General features: G+C 38.6%; 1 protein-coding gene across 1 annotated transcript; it reads left to right on the forward strand.

Moving 5' to 3' along the window:
• The first annotated feature begins 2,961 nt into the window (after positions 1-2,961).
• Positions 2,962-14,875, forward strand: LOC136232831 (formate dehydrogenase 1, mitochondrial). The gene is made up of 6 exons (XM_066022264.1): positions 2,962-3,134; positions 13,108-13,279; positions 13,444-13,984; positions 14,095-14,219; positions 14,377-14,489; positions 14,605-14,875. Exons 1-6 carry the CDS (start codon positions 3,045-3,047, stop codon positions 14,716-14,718), a joined length of 1,155 nt encoding a protein of 384 aa, XP_065878336.1. The 5' UTR covers positions 2,962-3,044; the 3' UTR covers positions 14,719-14,875.
• Positions 14,876-20,334: the final 5,459 nt, after the last annotated feature.

Consider the following 20,334-nt stretch of genomic DNA (forward strand, 5'->3'; position numbering starts at 1 on the left):
GAGAATTTAAATGTATCTGTGAACGAGGAGGAAGGGGGGGGGGGTTAGCATGTGGGAACTTTGAAGAAGTTCAAGTAGAAAAGGGTGTGTACTATGTGTTTGATGAAATGCCCCTTAGGTAAAACTTCACTTGTATGCTTAATGAGGGTGATAACCTTACTCCTAAAGAAGTGGATGGTGACTTTGGGCTGGCAAATCTCTTTAAGGCGGATGATGAATTCATTTTATGTGTGGAGGTTGATGGCTATGGTGATGGGAGAGATGTTGGCGGATCAACGATGCTCGGATGTAGAATGTTGTTTAAGTCGGACCACTCGACGAATGGAGTGATCGGCTTGAACTATAAGAAGGAGAGGATGGAACCGAGAGGTCATGGGAAAGATTGGGTTGAGGAAGAGGAGTTGTACGAATTTGAAAATAATACTCGAGTGGAAGATTGATAAAAAGGAGGACCATTATGAGAATGAGCTGGATAGCAACAATGAACTTGAGTATGATGATAATGGGTCTAGGAATGGGATTGAAGGGGAAGAGAGTGATTTGATGGTGAGTTATATAATGATGGTAGATTACGTCATCATGAGGATGAACTTGATTGTGATGAAGATGATGAAACCTATTATGATGAAGATGAGCATCCGATCACTGAGTGGAACCAAAGTGAGGCTTCTTATGAAGATGAGGAGAATAGATTTCATCGTGATGATGATTTGGAGGATGGTGAGTGGCGCCAAAATAAATATACTTATGAAGATGATTTTATGAAGATGAGTCAAGGAACATTGAGTGGAACCAAAACGGAGCTCCTAATTATGAAGATAATGAAGAAATGTTCTACTATGATGATGAGTTGGAGGACGATGGATGGAGAAAAAATGAGTACACCTACGATGACGAGGAGGAGGAGGAGGAGGAGGAGGAGCTTCATGGAACATTTGACGAATGGGAAGGGCACTCCGGGTGATAAAGAGGAGATGGTTTGCTGGTGTTTAAAGGCGAATCTGAGCCTAATCTTTTTTAAGAAGGAGAGTATGATGAGGGCATCTTTTCAGCAAGTTCCAATTCAAGATTAGGGAAGTAGTAAGGTAACAGATTCCGTCAGATATGTGAGGGAAGTGGTTCAGAAGAGGAGAAAGACACACCTAAAAGTTCCAGTCTATCTTTTCTTCTAAGCGAATCTACTTGGTCGAATCTACTAGAGGTATCTACTTTGATGTATCTATTTCATGTATCTAGTTGGGCGGACCTACTTCGACTTACCTACATTGGCGTATCTACTCATCGACGTATCTACTTCCAGTATCTACCTGGGTGGATCTACCTTGGCATATCTATTCGTTATACCTCCGTCGATGTATCTACTTCGACGGATCTACCCATTGTATGTACTTCGACCCAGTTTGGCGGATCTCACTCTACATTGAATCCTGGCAGATCATCTTCAGATATACACAAGACGAACAACACGTGCACCTGATGGCATATGTTGGATGAATAACTAAGGCGGATCCTAGAGACTACTTCTTTTCCAAGGAGTGAAGTTTCCTTCCTTGTCTAGGAAGGGTAGCCGCAAGCTTTATTTCCTTCACAAGGAAGGATATACATTTTACATATTCTACAAGTCTCCCTTCCTTCACAAGGAATGATATATAATCTGCATATTTTACAAGATTTCTTTCCTTCACAAGGAATGATATAATTCTGCCTAATTTAGCATAATTTACCCTTTATTTTCTTTCTTTAGTTGTAACCCTAGTAAGGGTAATTATGTCTTTCAGTTTTCTTTAGGGGAAGTATTTAAACCCCATCTTTGTAAGGAAGAAGAACTTTTTGATCAATTTAAACTTTCTCTTTGAGAATTCAAGGTTTATACCTTTATCTTGGGATTCACTCCTTCTAGTTTAGCTAGAGAAGAACATCTTTGTTGGTTTACGATTAAAACCTCCACTTTATCGCTTTCAATTTGTATCAGAAATCAAATCAAACTCAATCCTAATAGAACTCAAAAAATTCTCAAATTACGGACTTTAGTTATTCTACAGTCTTAGTTTACTCATTTTGATCAACTTTCAACTTGTAAATTCTAGCTGTAGTCTTCCATTTATGCCAACAATCTCATCCAATGCAATGCAAGCAAGTTTTACCTTTGAATTCTCTTCTTTAAGCAACATCTCAGTGTAGTTATAATCAGTCTTCTAGATTCTGCTACGAACTTTAGGCTCTTTTATGTCCTTTAAGTCTTTTACACTTTCGTTTGATTAGAAGTTAGATCCAATTTACAGCTTTTTTTTTTTAGTTTTAGATAAAGCTACTGACACGCTCGCAATCCAAACTAATCCACCTAAAAAAGGCACCAAACAATTATATTGCACCTTTACAAATTCTGTATACGATCCATTTACATTCGAATGTAGTATTAATAATAATTAATCTTTTTTATTGCATTGTATTTTACAAATTCTGCACATTAAGCATTATTATTTACATTAAATTCTGTTTCATTATTAATTAATATACCTCAATCTATACCAATCCCAATCTATATCAGATTCACTAATATCCAATCTGACTCACTCGAAATTCATCAATTTGATTATATTATATTATTAAATATAAATTTTCTTAATTAATTAAATTCTTTTTAATTTTAATTTTTAAGTGGTTGACAACTCGTGAAAAAGCTTTCTAGACTTTATTTCTCGCTGTTTCTGTTATTATATATAGTATAGATTAATAAAAAAAAATGAATTAAAGAGGTACTAAAAGATGAAGAGAGACTCTTTATGAATAAAGAGGATCAAGATACTCTTAGTAATTTGATTATTTATAAGACACTATTGGATCTGATTTATAAGTCTCTATTTTCCATATAACTTAAGAGTCAACCTAAAACTAAAAAGTTGGCACAAAGCTGAAAAATCAAAATTGGACACGTTATGTATTATCCATTCTCCTATATATACTGATACTGAGTTTCACAACAGCTACCATTGATTAAGAAAACGCCCATTTTCTCCTTTCATCTTCCTCTTGCCAAATAAAGAATGGCTATGAAGCGTGCTGTTGTCTCTACAATTCGTGCTTTTGCTTCATCATCTCCAATTTCTGGCTCAATTCTCTCTAAGCATCTCCATGTAAGCAATATCCTTTTATTCTCTTTTTTGAAATATTAATCCATAGATCATCATACACTGAACAAAACCAACATTTTAGCTGACCCCTTTGAAATATTAATCCATAGATCAACATACACTGAACAAAACCACCATTTTAGCTGACCCCTTTGAGGTTCTTCACTAGTTAGAATCACTGATTTTACCAATCGGGGATTGTCGAAATTTTGGTTCTTTTTTTTTTTTTTTTTTTTTGTTACAATTCAACGGTCTTGATTGCATGTTTATTGATTTGATGAGGTTGATAAGGCTGATCAATAGGCGTTACCGCATAGTAGCCTTTGGCACTTGGCAACAGACAGAATACAATCATTCAAGAGTGAAATATAAGTGAAAAATACTAGTCAACACATGCCTTTGTCAGGGGTGGGGTCCATTAGGTTTGCATCGAACGGTAACAGAGCCTTTACATTTTAAGATGCAAAGACCAAAATTAAAGACCTTATTATTATGGGTTTGAAAATGTCAAGTTTTGACACTCATGAGATTCAGTTCGGGTTCAACATTATGCATATGTTAGGACTAATAAACTTTTCTTGTCAAAATCTATATGTAAATATATGTGTTTCTAAATTCAAATTGTTCTCCTTCATTACTTTATCCACTCTTTTGTTGCTACTTATTAAACCTTTGAACAGAAATAATGTTGTACAATGATACAGATTGATTGTTGAAAGATGAAATATGTATTTTGTTGAAAGATGAAATATGTATTTTAAAACTAATAAAGAGATAGAATTTTCAAGCTTCAATTTGAAAGAAATGAACCCTCAATTTAGAATAAAACCCTACCCTCTATTTGTTTTTGATTTCATAAAAAGATACATATAACTTAAAATTGGGCTTTATAGGCCCATTAAACCCTAGCAAAAAGAAAGACAAAGCACAACTTGATTGCAAACTAGTAAATACCTATGAAGCACCGATGCTTTTTGGAGGTCACGGTATGCGTATCCGATATTTCAAGTACGACAATATGGCGGGATACGTGCGAGATACGGCTGGGAAGTATCCATTTTTTCTTTTTCTTTTTTTTAATTAGGGGATACGCGGGGATACGTCGGGGATATGCCGAGAATATGACGGGGATACTTCGAGGATTACAAATTAAAAAAAAAAACTCAACCCCCACTTACTCATCGTTTGAGAATATACAGGTACAAAAATAATCCACCCAAATTGATTTAGTCTTCTTCTCGAACGAACCCTAATTGTAATCTCCTTGTTCTAATCGCACAACTTGCTCTCTTTCTCTTCTGTCCGACTTCGGCTTCTTCGACTTGGACTTTGAAATCGACTTCGACTTCTATCCAAATTGAAGTCTCGTATGACTTCAACTTTTGTTCGACTTCTATTTCTGTTCTTCGACTCAACTTCTGTTTGTGGTTTTATAATGACTTTATGAATGTGATTTGTGATTTATATATTTACATATCTTTTAAATTTTTCATTATAAATGATATATATTATCAATTATATAAAAAAAATTGTCGTATCCCTACCCGTATCTCATGTTTTTTAGAAATGTCGTTTTCGTACATGTACGCGTACCCGTATCCGTACGCGTACCCATATCGGTGCTTCAGAGGTAAATACTAAGTGGCGAAATTGTAATAAGATTGATGGAAGATGTAATTAACTAGTGGCACACATGTAAATAGGAGACAACTGAAAGGTATTGATGTGTTTTGGTTCACATAGACCACATGACGTGTCGGTAACTTAGCCCATTTCTTTTTGCCATCATTATGGATGAACTAACGAGTTCACTTCAAGATGGTATACCATGGGGCATGTTGTTTGCAGATGGTATTGTGTTGGTTGTTGAGACGAAAGAAGGCGTGGAGAGCAAGTTGGAACTATGGGGTAAATTTCATTAATGGTGTACAACCTTTGCCCTGTTTCACACTTTGGTGTACAACCTTCATTTTGTCTCATTAATATGTACGTCCTTATGACCTCCCACTTTGGTGTACAATAGGTAAAAATGACCGGTCAACGCCTGGTCAACGTGCCACTTCATCATTTTTCAACTCCTAAAAAATTAATTCTCTATTTTACCCTTCTTCTTCTACCTCTTTACCCATTTCTCAATTTCTCTCTCTAATTCCTCTTTCTCTCTTCATCTTCTCTTCTATCTAGATTCAAATTTCTTTCATTCTCTCTCTTTAAATTATTTCTTTCTCTCTAAAAAATATCAAATTATTTGTGTGATAATAAAACACAACACAACACAAGATCCTGTAATATCAGTAAAATATATCGAGAGTTAATATCTACATTGACTTGGTAAATTGAGCAAGAAAAGAAACAATATATAAAGCTGGAAAACGTAATCAACTGATGATTTATAAACGCCTTTCTCCGGCATGAACTTAGAAAGGTCATATCTGTTATCAAAAAAAAGAAAAGAAAAGAAAGGTCATATCTGATATAAATGGAAGTAATCAGTATGGAAAGTATGAAAATTATATAAGAAATCATTATGAAACATATCTTAGATTTATGCATACCTTATATATGGAGGATCAGACGTTAATTAAATGAATGAGTATCATTTTTTTTTTGCTGTGAAAGTAACCTCACTTCCAAATTCCAATTTGAATTTATTGTCTTCTATGTGCCTCTTTTATTTTTATCTTATTTTCAAAATCCAGAAAACTCAAAACACAAAGGAAATCAAAGCCAACAAAGTTCGAATTCAACCAGTGATTAGTCAATAAATAATCTGTTTTTTTAAGAGAGAAAGAAATTAGAAGAGAGAGAAGGAAAGAAATTTGAACCTAAATATAAGAGAAGAAGATGAAGAGAGAGAGAGAGGAGAGTTAGGGAGAGAAATTGGGAAATGGGTGAGGAAGAAGGGAAAAATAGACAATTAATTTTTTAGGATTTGAAAAATGATGAGGTGTTGCGTTGCGTTGATTGGTCATTTTTACCAGCTGTACATTAAAGTGGTGGGAGGTCACCTATAAGGTCGTATATATTAATGAGACAATGAATGTTGTACACCAAAGTGTGAAATTGTATACCACTGATGAAATTTACCCGAACTATGAAGACAAACTTTGGAATCTAGAGGCTTTAAGTTGAGATGAAGTAAGACCGAATATTTGGAGTGTAAGTTTAGCGGCGATAGGAGTAGGGAGGCGGGGACAATCACCATGGATGGGAGAGTTGTCAGGCCTCAGATTGTTTCCGGTATTTAGAGTCTATTATCCAAACGGATGGAGAAGTAGATGGAGATGTTGCTCATAGGATTAAATCTGGTTGGACGAAGTGGAAGAGTGCTACAGGTTTCGTTTGTGACCCCGACATGCCTAATAGTCTGAAGGGAAAATTCTACCACACGACAATTAGACTAGCATTGTTATATGGTACGGAGTGTTGGGTAGTGAAACACTATCACATTCATAAGATGTCGGTGGTGGAGATGCGTATGTTGAGATGGATGTGTAGTCATACGAGAAATGATCGGGCGAGTAATGAAATAATTAGGATAAAAGTAGGGGTTACATCTATTGAGAATAAAATGAGGGAAAATCGACGAAGATGGTTTGGCCATGTAAGACGAAGAGCGCTTGATGCGCCGGTTAGGAGGACTGAAGAGTGGCAAGGGGATGTAATGGTGAGGGGTAGGGGAAGACCTAAGCAAACTTGGAAGAGGTGATCGAGAGTGATATGAGTTTATTGGGAATTGAGGAAAATATGGTTGTGGATAGGAGGCAGTGGATTTATGTCGCTGACACGACTTGATTTCACGGTTCTATATGATGGTTCATGTTAGCTGACCCCCGACTCATTTCGGAACTAAGGCTTGGTTGTTGTTGTTGTTGTAGAGAATTTGTTTCTCTTTCACACGTCGTGTTATCTCTTCCACAAGACGTGTCACCCTGCTTCTCTTCTACACAATATGTTCTCTCTTCCACACGACGTGTCCCCCCCTCACATATCGACTCGCCCGAAACCTCGAAACGCCCGAATTAAGCTTGATGACCTCATCAGCTAACTTTTACCAAATAGGTTTACACTAGCTAGTCAAATCAGTTAACAAAAAGATAATCATCTAATAGCTAATGTAATCAGCTAATAACTAAACTCTATTTGCCAAATATGGTCAAAGTTCGGTTCACAACTTCCGTTGGGCCATTAGTTTGTGGGTGGACGGTGGTGCTTAACTTTCATGATGTATCGAAGTATGCTTAAAGAGTCCTCCAAAAGTGGCTAAGAAAATTAGTGTCAAGATCGGTGACGATGCTCTTAGGAACCCTTTGTAGCCTCACAATTTTCCGAAAAAGAGCATAACAATGGACGAGGATTCATTTGTCTTCCTACATGGGAGAAAGTGTGTTATCTTGGAAAACCGATCAACTACCACAAAGATAGAATCCATTGCCCTTTGAGTTCTTGGTTGCCCCAACAAAATCTATAAATAGATCCTCCCAAATGGTGTTCAGAGTCGACAAAGACATAGAGACCTGAATTATTGACATGTTCTTTGGCAGTTTGACAAACATTACATCTCTCCACCAAGTAAGCTACGTCCCTCCTCATCTTGGGCCAATAATAACGCGAGTTCACCACTTCATACATGTTGTCTCTACCAAAATGTTCTGCTAGGCTACCTCCATGCATGCTCTGAATAATGTTTTCCCGAATGGAAGTACAAGCAAACATAGTTGACTCCCTTTATTAGATAATCATTCGACAAGTAGTAATCACTCCCCCTCCTTGGTTGGAACAGTTTGCCAAAATTACCCCGTAATCCGGATCTTCTTTGTAGTCGTCCCTCACTTGCTCAAATGTGTCCACCTCAAGCGCTATTGTCTTTGGACTGCCACCCCCAGAATTAAAGCATCCGCAACTTGATTTTGTTGTCTAGACTTATGAATAAGTTTGTAGGGGAACTTATCCACAAATGCGGACAATCTAGCATGCATGGAACTTCGAAGTTGCTTTTGACTCCAAAATACTTCAAAGCTTGGTGATCCGTGTCCAATATGAACTCCTTTCCAATGAGTTAGTGCTCTCAAGTCTTCAAAACCCTCATTATGGCATAAAATTCATTGTCATAAGTCACCCATTTTTGCCTCAAATCACACAACTTCTCACTAAAATACGCAATTGGCATCTTCTCTTGCATCAAAACAACCCCGGCTCTGACTCCACTAGCATCACACTCCACTTCAAATAGCTTATCGAAATCTGAAAATGCAAGGACCGGTGCTATGCTCAATTTCTCCTTGATAAGTACAAAACTACTCTCTTTCTCATCTTCCCAGTTGAACCCCTTCATTTCTTCAATCATTCGATGAAAGGAGCCACAATAGTGCTAAAATTCAGAATGGATTTCTGGTAGAATGTAGCTGGCCCATGAAAACTTCTGATATCTCCCACATTACAAGGCGTAGTCCACTCACGGATATCTCTCACTTTTTCTTCATCTACCCGGATACCGTCTCCACTTACAACACAACCCAAGAATACCAAGCTCTCCATCATAAAATCACATTTCTTCGTGTTGGCATAAAGTTGGTGCTTACTCAACAAGTTAAACACAACGCAAATGCACAATATGTTCTTCTAAAGTTTGACTATATATAAGAATATAATCAAAATATACAACAACAAACTCACCAATCATTGGGTGGAGGACTTCATTGATCAATCTCATGAAAGTGGTAGGAGCATTGGTCATTCCGAACGGCATCACGAGCCATTTGTACAAGCCATCCCGAGTCTTGAAAGTCGTCTTTCACTCATCTCCCGCTCTTATACGGATTTCGTGATAGTCACTCCTTAAGTCAATCGTGGAAAACATCTTGGAACCACTCAATTGATCTAGCATGTCATCAACGCGTGGAATAGGGAATTTGTACCGGATGGTGATCTTGTTAATGACCCTACTATTCACACACATCCTCCAAGAGTCATCATTCTTCGGAGTAAGCAAGGTCGGAACCGCACAAGGGTTCATGCTTTCTCTGACATACCTCATCTCAACTAGCTCTTCTACCTCTTTCATAACATCGCTCTCTTCAGGGCTCATCTGGTAACGAGGAAGACTATGTAAACTAGCCCCAGGTACTAAGTCAATATGATGTTGAATGTCCCTCAACTTCAATGGGTAACTCCTGCTCTCCATTCTTCCCGCTACTAGCCCTCAACCATCACGATATACACTATTTGGCTCTTTTCAAACTCCGAAATGAATGGCTTATGGGTCAGACACACAATAAGGGTAGCCTTCTTCTTCTTGCTAGGTTCTCCCAATATAGGAGTGAGTATGTATTTCACTCCACCTTCACGAAATTGTAACTATTCCGGCTTCCTGCATGTACAACATCCATATTATATTGCCAAGGTCTCTCCAATAACATATGGCATGCATCCATATCTACCACATCACCATAAACTTCATCTTTATAATCCTCAATCACAATGGGTACTTTGCATCTTTGGTTGACTTTAAGTTGTCCCATATTCTTGATCCACTCCACACTATATGAGCTAGGATGTGCTTCAACGGTCAACCCAAATCTCTTCACTGGGGCTTGGCTAATGATGTTCTCTTGACTTCCAATATCAATGATGACATTACAACTCTCACCTTGCACTAAGAACCTTGTTCGGAACAATAGGTGCTTTGATCCTCTTCAACTCGATTTGACACAAGCAACCTCCTCATAACATGCATGACATGGGTATCTTCTAAGTCCACATCCTCCTCATCCTCAAGATCCTCACAATAGGCACCATCAACATCTTCATATCTTTCCACCATATTCGTATTCCTCCTTTTTGGACACTCATTAGAACGATGCCCTGACCCATTACATAAAAAACACTTGAACTGATCGGCTTAGCATAGGGATTGTTGTTGTTTCTAGGAATTGGTAGAGCTCCTCTAAATTGCCTCACATCACCCGAAGGTGCCTTCACAACATTAGGACCTTTAACCCCACTTGTGTTTAACATTTGCTTCCCTCTATCCATAAGTCTCGATTAGTCTCTAACCTTAGAATAGCCTTCTCCCCCATCTGCCTATAACTCTCCCTACTTCTAGTGCTTAATTGTGAATAGTGCCAAATTTCTTGCATCTTACATCCTAATCACCATTTGTGTCCTAAACTTATCTTGAATATTGTACCTCAACCCTTCCAAGTACCTAGACGCTTTTTGACTCTTCGAACTCCATCAATTGGGCTCTAGCTGATAACCTCAAGAATTCCGAGGTTATCGGGTGCACACTCCTACTCCCTTGTGTACACTTTTGGTAGGAATTATAGATGTATTTCTCATAATCCGATGGTAAAAACTTCTGTCTCAACATTTCTATCATCCGCTGTGAAGCCCGAATCGGTTCCCTTCCCCATCGTCTTCGTTCTTACCCAAGTTGATCCCACCAAACTGAGGCTCCTCCCTTCAAATGATATGCAACCAACCTCACATTCCTATGGTTCGGTGTACTTGCATATTGAAGGTGTACTTGCATATTGAAAGAACCTCTCCACTTCCAAGTTATTCATTGCACCTGCATTCGAAATTTGTATTTTTTCACTGTTTGAAAGCAGTTTTGGATGTGAAATGTGATTGTAGGAAAACTGTAAAAAACTTAATTCAAATTGTAAAAATATATTTTTTTAATAATTTCAAATACAGATGAAGTTAATAAAGTATTTTTAACAGAATTAGATATTCATAACTTACTAATTTAGTCATAAAGGGCTTAATGAGACCATAAATAAATGATCCATGACTTAATGTATCCAAATAAAAGATCAAAGGCTTAATAAACCAAAAAATGAAAGATCAGAGGCCAATGATGCTTTTTGCCATAAAAAACTCCTTAATATCTAATCTCCCCCAAATACAGGTAAATCCACCTTAAATTTAAAAGCATCATCTTTATCAAAATTAGCCCTAGGTGGATTTCTCCCATTCACATTCCCACTATAGGGATTCCTCCCCACAAAACCCACATCCCTATTTCCTCTAGGTTCATTATGCCCATACACATAATCATCGTCATAATTAACCTCATCAACTAGAACAAAATTAAGTCCCATCACTTCATGATTCCTTGGACCTCTATTGTTTGGGTGTGGTTGAAATGGATTCCTTCTAGGTGAAGATGACCGTGGTAAAGGGCCTTCCTCTTCTCTTCTTAGGGTCAGCTTGTTTTAAGGTTAGAAGAGATTAATTAAATGGGGGTTATTTAGCTAACTTTGCTTGGAAAGGAGTTTAAATGGAAACCTTGAAATAACCCCAATTTCAGTCCCACCAAATTGGTGGGATTTGGAGGTTAACTAAATAATCTCCCCTCCCCTTCCTTTAATGAACCTTGTCAAACCTTCTTCATCCAAGAAGACCCTTAGGTTCCCTTCCATGGAAATCCTTATTTGCTCCCTAATTTGCTCATTTGAAGCTCTCACCTCTAGCCTCAAATCTTCAAGCTTCTTGTCACATGCCTCCATTTGTTACCGAGATAATCTAGGTTAAACCATACCAAAGAAGTTTCGGGTTAGGAAACGATTAACTCTGATACCAACTGATGCAGATTGATTGTTGAGAGATGAAATTTGGAGGTTTTAATCTTAAAACCAACAGAGAGAAAATTTTCAAGCTTCCACTTAAAGGAGATGAACCCCCAATTTGGGATAAAACCCTAGCCTCCATTGGAATAATTTGTGTTTGATTTCATTAAAAGATGCATACAACTTAAAATTGGGCTTTGTATACCATTAGACCTACCAAGGGAAATACAATAAAAACCCTTAAGAACAAACTATTAACATAAATTTAAAAGAGAAACGGACAAAGTACAACTCGACGGCAAACTAGTAAATGCAAAGTGGCAGTGTAACACCCTGTTCCAATACCATGTAGATATTGTCCGCTTTGGCCCAATTCCAACATATTGGGCCTCACGGCTTTAAAACGCGTCTGCATGTATTGGATTCTCATCTTACTAATAAGCCCCAATCACTCCCTCTCCATTTCCGATGTGGGATTCAATTCATTCCTGCCCCCATCGCCATCCCTTAGGGCCGCTCCTTGCTCAGGCCTTCTTACCCCGGCGCCACCCACTCCGGACTCCGGACCGGGTCGTTACAGGCCCACCAGCTTCCGCCTGGTTCGTCCCCGAACCATACATCGTATGTGGAGAGTCGGCTCTGATACCAATTGTAACACCCTGTTCCAATACCATGTAGATATTGTCCGCTCTGGCCCAATTCCAACACATTGGGCCTCACGGCTTTAAAACGCGTCTGCATGTATTGGATTCTCATCTTACTAATAAGCCCCAATCACTCCCTCTCCATTTCCGATGTGGGATTCAGTTCATTCCTACCCCCATCGCCATCCCTTAGGGCCGCTCCTTGCTCAGGCCTTCTTACCCCGGCGCCACCCACTCCGGACCGGGTCGTTACAGGCAGAACTGTAACAAGGTTGATGGCACAAGATGTAATTAACAAGCGACACATGTAAATAGGAGGCAGTTGAAAGGTAGTGGGGTCCGTTGGTTCAGACAGACCACACGATGTGTCGGGAACTCCACACGCCGTGTGAATAGTTTTGGAGAAGCAGAGAATCTGCTTCTTTTCCACACGGCGTGTCATTCTCTTCCACACGGCGTATCCTCTCTTCGAGACGGCGTGTCTCCCGCTGACACACCGACTCATCCGAAACCTCTGAAACACCCGAAATAGTCTTCACGATCTCATCATATGGTTGCCATGATATCTCTATTCTCAAATTACAGATGAGCAATTATAATAGAAACAATTCGTAAGGTGACCATGATATATTTGATATCGCAATTTGAAGGTAAGCATGAGAGCAAACAAGTCAGAGAATATCATTGCAAACAAGTGAACATATAGATTAATTAATTAATCTCCTTTTGCCTTAATAATTTTCTGTGTGCTAATAGGCTTCTGCAGAGAGCAAAAAGATTGTTGGGGTTTTCTACAAGGCCAATGAGTATGCCTCAATGAATCCCGATTTTGTTGGGTGTGCAGAGGGAGCTTTGGGCATACGCGACTGGCTTGAATCACAAGGACACCAATACATTGTCACTGATGATAAAGAAGGACCAGACTGTGGTAAGAATGGTGGCTCCTTGTTGCATAATCATATTTAATTGTTAATTTTGATTCTCTATCAGTTAGAAGTATTCTGCATAGAGTCTAAATTCCTGAAGAATCTTGCTTTTAAGGATATCATGAAGCCAAAATTTTGACTTTTCTCTTCCATTTCCTTGGTGCAGAACTTGAAAAACATATTGATGACCTCCATGTCCTCATAACTACTCCATTCCATCCAGCCTATGTTACAGCAGAAAGGATCAAAAAGGCCAAAAACTTACAATTGCTTCTAACTGCTGGAATTGGTTCTGATCATATTGATTTGAATGCCGCTGCTGCTGCTGGGTTGACTGTTGCAGAAGTGACTGGAAGCAACGTTGTCTCAGTGGCAGAAGATGAGCTCATGAGAATTCTTATTCTTGTCCGAAATTTCTTACCTGGGTACCATCAAGTTATTAGTGGAGACTGGAATGTAGCAGGTATTTCTTACAGAGCTTATGATCTTGAAGGAAAGACAGTGGGAACAGTTGGTGCTGGACGAATTGGTAAACTTTTGCTCCAACGGTTGAAACCTTTCAACTGTAATCTTCTCTATCATGATCGACTTAAGATGGACCCCGAATTGGAGAATCAGTTAGGGGCAAAATTTGAGGAGGATGTTGATGCAATCCTTCCCAAATGTGACGTAATTGTCATCAACACACCTCTTACAGAGAAGACAAGGTATAATTTTTGACTCATTAGTGAATGTATATTGATTTCTCTTATATGCTGTTCAGCATCTATTGCTAATTCGTATAAATAAGTAAATATCATCTACTTTTGTTGTTCAGGGGGATGTTTAATAAAGAAAGGATTGCAAAGATGAAGAAGGGAGTGCTTATTGTCAACAATGCCCGAGGAGCAATCATGGATACACAAGCAGTTGCTGATGCTTGTTCCAGTGGACAGATTGGAGGTACCCGAATATTTTGCCTACAGTTAATAGCTAAAACAGTTGAGTCTGGATAAAAGGGCATGAGTTAGTGGATCGTTGGAGTGAGAAAATAATCGTCGATAATGGTTATAGATGAACAAGTTTCTCTGAAATTGGACCCTTTTGAATTGTATTGCAGGTTACAGTGGGGATGTTTGGTATCCGCAACCTGCTCCAAAGGACCATCCGTGGCGTTATATGCCAAATCAAGCTATGACCCCTCATATTTCTGGAACCACCATTGATGCACAAGTATGTTTTGACCTTTTAGTTTTCTCTCTCTAATTTGCTTCTCTGAAATGTCTTCGCATGGCATCATTACTTGGTTTTGCTAACTGGTTTTAAAAATTGGATGGAAATTGTGTAGCTGCGATATGCTGATGGAGTGAAGGACATGCTGGCGAGATACTTCAAGGGAGAAGAATTTCCACTCCAAAATTACATTGTTAAGGAAGGCAAACTTGCAAGTCAATATCAGTAAGCTGTCTAGAACTGCGGAATAATGTAACCTTCATAGAGGTTCAAAGTTTTTCTATGAGAAAATAAGAACTGACTGAACTTAAGACGTGTGTGATCAACTTGTCTTTTCTGTATCATTGATTTCCAGTACTTTGAACTGTTATAAGCTTATTGATTCACCTAAACTTTGCAAAATAGACTCTAGTATTGTACTGAAAATGTTTATCAGCGATTCGATTCAATTGAAATAATGGATAATGATGTCTCCCAATCTGCAACGTACGCTTGGTAGACAGTTTCCAGTCACCTGAGATGAGATCAGTAAATTGTCGCAGAGGGGGCGGGAGTACGACGTTCCTTCTCTGATGTTTAAGTCACTGATGTTACTGGGAGTGAAGTAAAGTGATTGTGTACCTTGTGCTTCTTCAAGATGACTATTTATAGAGATGAGTGAATGGTACCCCTACAAATGAGTAGGTTTCCATGTTGCAATGCTTGATTGACCCACGTATCTATACACTTTTGCGCTTGCCTCCCCTTTCCTTGAGTTATGCTGCATTCTAAGAATTAGGAGCGTATGTTTCAAGTCAGGTCTTATGATTGGGGCACGTGCCTTGGCGGTATACTTTTTGCATAAGGCTTATTATTGGTCAACGTGTTCATTTACTTTTAGCTCATTTATTTGATGTGATATCAAATGTCCATCCCTTTATATTTCTTTATGTGAAGTTCTTTAGGGCTTCGCTTTTACTTTGTATCTTCCATATGCTCGATGATGGGCTAAAATTTCTTTTTGAAGCCCACTTAATACCACCTGGAGTTGTTTTCTTTTCTCAATGAGCTTTTTGCCTTTTGTCGTTTCTGTAGAGGCAATTATTATCTCTTACTTTCTTTCGAGAATACCTTAGGGATAGATTATTTATTATTAACATGTCGTCCTTTGGGTTTCCCCTACTTTGGTGAATATGAACATTTGAAGAATATCTCTTTTTGTACTTTTTCTTGGACCGTCTCCTCCTCTGCACCTCTGTAAATTTTTCTCTCTTCTATTTTGTTACGGTTTTACTGGTAAGCCTATAGAGACCCTTAAGAAGTTTATCCTTCTTTTACACTTTCCTTCCAAATCTCATAAAATCTCATCCTCTAAGGTCTTTCAAAATCCAATTAAGAAAGCACCTGAAAAAGTTAAGCATGTGAACTTACGGGACGTTTGGTTCACATAGGGGTAACGGAATGGAATCAAGAAAGGGAAACAAGGAGAAAGGAATGGAATGACCTTAAATTCTATTCTCTGTTTGTTTCGGTTCCACAAAGGGAAATGATATACCCATGATTCCCTTTATGGCTATTTGGGTCAAATGAGGAAATAAACTAGAGTTATGTTTTTAACAGTAATTTCTATACATAAATGTATTTATATTAATAAATTAATCACAATGTAGAATGAAAATCAATTTATTCAACCAATAAAATCAAAAGATGATGAAACTGAAGAAACTTAAATAAAATAAATCAAAGAAAATCTCATAAATATTCTATTTTAAAAAGAAAATAATGATTTTAAAATAATTAAAATCCTACAGGCCCAAGGCTGGTACCATCTGGCCATAAAGAAAACTGTCGCCTACGACAATTATACCCTAGAGTTTCTAAGTACCTTGAAAAAGGAGAAACCTGAGAGTAATGACATGTATACCTTCCGGCTAAGAGCACCCCTTTCGCCTCCGAGAAGCGGCCATAGAGGCCTGTATGGGAGTTAGGAACGTAAATGGGGCACTCTCGGGTTTTGAAAAACCCATTATTGCCAAACTAGCCTGGGAAGAAATGACTGGGCAGCCAAAATTTAACTCCAACACTTCTACTCCTAGATCTCTACGAGATCCGCTCTTGAACCTTATCCACAAATTCATAGCACATAATCTGTTGGGCAAGCAAGAGAGCAATAAAGTCGCTACTGGCGAAGTGTTTATACTGTGGTGCGTTTCCAAAGGGAAACCGGTCGATAATGTAAAAGCTATTTTTGATTGTTTTCGTAGCCAGCTTAGCAAAAAGCGTGGGTCACTTGGGCTCGGTTACTTGGTAACCAACTTTGTCAAAGACCGCTGGAGAGACATTGTCTTTGACGAGGATTGTTACCCACAAACGCTACTTAACTCGGATTTTCTTAGGAGATCCACTTTTCAGGCAGTGTTGACTCGGGACCCAGCTCAAGGAGCAAGCTCAAGTAACCATCCACGAAAGCGAGCACGGAGACCACCGCGACAAAGGGTAGTAGAGGAGGAGCGAGATGGAGATGAAGAAGAAGGGGCTGCAGCTGCAGCAAAAGGGTACAAAGCGGAGTACCAATAGTCGGGGGTTCAGGCTCAATTCCAAGCCGTGAACACAATGATGACCGAGATGTGTAATCTCAACCTCCAAACCTATGCTACTATTCAGCATATGGATCAGCATTTCACCGCCTTCGAGCAGACGATAGACCGGAGACTATCCAGACTTGAGCACGTGGCTGCAGACTACTGCGAATGCTACAGCATAGAATGGCCATATCCCCCGGCTGATCAGTAAGTTGTCTTCTCCACCCTAACTCCTTTCACGTGTGTTTTATTGTTTTTTATATGCAATGTTGGAACTTATTGCATGATTTAAATGTGAGGGGGAGGGGTAGACAAACTTACAAAAATTGTACAAATTTTAAATTTTTGTTGCGTCGTGTCTAGTTTAATTTAACGTTTTTTGGGTTTTATTTTTGTTTTTGCATGTTTAGGGCCTAAAAACCGAAACTTCCTTCGAAGCTAAACTTCGTTATTTGTTTCTGGGGACCGAGAACCGAATCTAAAATTGCATGACAACTAGTTTAGGTGTGGGACACAACCCTTGTATTTGTAAACGCATGAGCTAAAGATTGCATTTAGACCCTACTTTTGAAGAAATGTTAAAATCAGTACTTAGGTTGATAACTTAAGGATTGAAGGCATGTGATATTGAATTTGAGCTTGGGGAGAACTAATAAGCACAAAATTGAAACCCAAAGAATTGTGAGTGGAATTTGAGCCTAAGAGCGAACATCAAAAAGCTCTTTTTCTTGACATTTTTGTGTGAATGCTTTGACTTGTGGAAGATTACAGATTTTGCACCTAATACTGAGTTGAACCTGCATGCACTGATTTGAGATGATAAACGATGAATCAGCCTCATTAGAACTAACCTTTTCTTTACCTTATTTTTGTCTTTTTTCATCCACTCTAGGAAGCCCCTTTGAGCCTTAATTTTGTAGTTTGTAGTTTTTCTTTCTTTCTAACCCTTATTTTTGCAAACTATCACTTAGTTTGTTACCTAACCCGAGTTTTTGCAAAGCTCACATTGAGCCTTTGTTTTATTCTAGCGCTTTTTCTTGGTTTATGGCACTATAAGAGCAAGCCAAAAGGCTAAGAGGTGAACGAGCATTACTATTAAAAGAAAAGAAAAAGAAAAAGAAAAAGAAAGAAAAAGAATGAAAAAGAGAAAAGAAAAGAGATGAACAAAAAGGGGAGAACTTCATTCCCCATTTCTTAAGATCAAAACGTCTCAGAAAGAAAAAAATAATGAATAAAAAGCTCAATCACTTCATATTTGCTAAAACCATTTTAAACTTTGTTTTTTTAGCGCTAGAACCCCTAACCTTTTTGTTGTACCTATAACCCTCTCTAACCACATTACAACCCCAATTCGAGGCTGTTTTTGATATCATCGGAGTTATATAGCATAGTACATGAACTCAGATGAACGTGCAAAATCAATGTAATCCTAAGCAAGAACATAAGCCGAGAGTAAACAATTTAGCCACTAAAAATTGTGTGGATTAAGTGAACTACCCATGGTGAGGTGCTTTACTTAGCTATCTCCTTAAGCTCGTTTAATTGAACATGTATCCTTTTCTTAAGAATATGACCTGTGATAATTGAAATGCGGCTTTTGGATATCGTGTCTCTACTTTGTACTTTCGAATACATGTAATTACAGATGCTTGAGATTGTGTCAAGCACCTAGTAAAACCAGGAGGTTTTTCTAGCTTGGCTAGTGATCGCGGGTTTAGTTTTTAGTTTACTTGGGGACAAGTAAAGTTTTAAGTGTGAGGAGGTTTGATAGGGATCAAAACCCCCTCCTATCTTGAGGTTTTAGGACGGTTTTAGTTTACTTTTTCATCAATAAGCGTACAATTCTCGCATTTATATGCATGTGTGTACTAGTTAGATTTTGCATACGTTTTATTTACTTTTGTGGTTTAAGTTCGTTTTCTGATCGTTTTTTGGGCAAATATTGCCAAGCTAGCACGTATGTTAACTTTCAATTATCGATTATGGCTAATTGATCCGCCAAAAGTGGCACCAAACGGAGTGTTCACTCAATTTAGCCTCGGAACTAATGCCATTTGCAGTTTACGTGCGTGTGTAGGTCAAAACAGGAACAAGTTCGGGCGAAAATTGCATCTCGGGGACACCCGACAGTCACACGGGGTATTTGGGCATCACCGCTCATCGAAACTGGCCTTTTTAGGCCAACTCGGCGAGCTGGCAGTTGCTAGCTCGGCAAGCTGGAAGCTAACTCACGCCGGCTGGCCCTTAGAGGCCAGCTCGACGAGTTGGCTCACCCAGCTCGGCGAGTTGGCCTGCGGGAATCAGTCTTTTGACTGATTCCCGGCCCCATGACTCCATGATTTGACCCCACTCTTCCCACTTGCAAAAGGAAACGAATTCGGTCAGATTTGGGACTCAAACCGCAGCTATAAATAGGACTTTTATTATGTAAATTAGATATCTTTTAATTGTGTAAAAAACCTAGCTTTCGCCCTTGAAGAATCCTCTCCACCTCCTCCATCTCCTTCACCCTCCGTTGAAGAACATTCGAAGCTCTGCTCACCGAGGATTATTCAAGGTTCCTCCTTAAGTCCTAGGAAGACGCCTGCAGTGGTAGACAGGTTCCCTGAAAGGGATTTTCTTACTCTTTTCATAACTTGTTTATCTCTTGATCCAATCTATGAATCCTAGGCTCATTGTATCTCCGTGACAATATTCTTCAGCTTTAATGATGATTTAGTTCTTGTTTTGTTTAATTGATTTATTTATTTAATCTTTATCTCACGCTTTGCTTGATTGGTTTAACTCATTCATAAATCCAAATATTAAGTTGGCACATATTGCGAGCCGAATCTGACCTAGTCAGAGCCTATAAGATTGACAGCCTTATAGATGATTAAGCCCAAATTGCTAAGCCTTAGAGCTAATTTTGGCCTTACAAGGGAATCACAAATGACTTAGATTAAGTTTTTAATTGATTGTCTGAACATCCTATATTCATCATTATCATACCATTCCATATCCCTTTGGGTAATTACATTATTGAAAGATCACCTAGGAGTAGAGTAACTTAATTAGGAGTAGCTTAATTTAACTAAATTCAATCTCAACCCCCCCCCCCCCCCCAAAGCCTAGATAACACTAGAAACTGAGTAGCTCGATACTTGCAGGAATAAATCTTATGGATTCGATACCTGGACTTATCCAGATTTTATTACTTGATAACGACGGGGTACACTTATCCCTTAGTGAGCCTCACCCGAGGTGCATCACCACTCTCAAAGAATAATAAATGAATAAATGAA

Source organism: Euphorbia lathyris, chromosome 6 (genome assembly GCF_963576675.1).
Source record: "Euphorbia lathyris chromosome 6, ddEupLath1.1, whole genome shotgun sequence".
Classification (NCBI taxonomy): domain Eukaryota; kingdom Viridiplantae; phylum Streptophyta; class Magnoliopsida; order Malpighiales; family Euphorbiaceae; genus Euphorbia; species Euphorbia lathyris.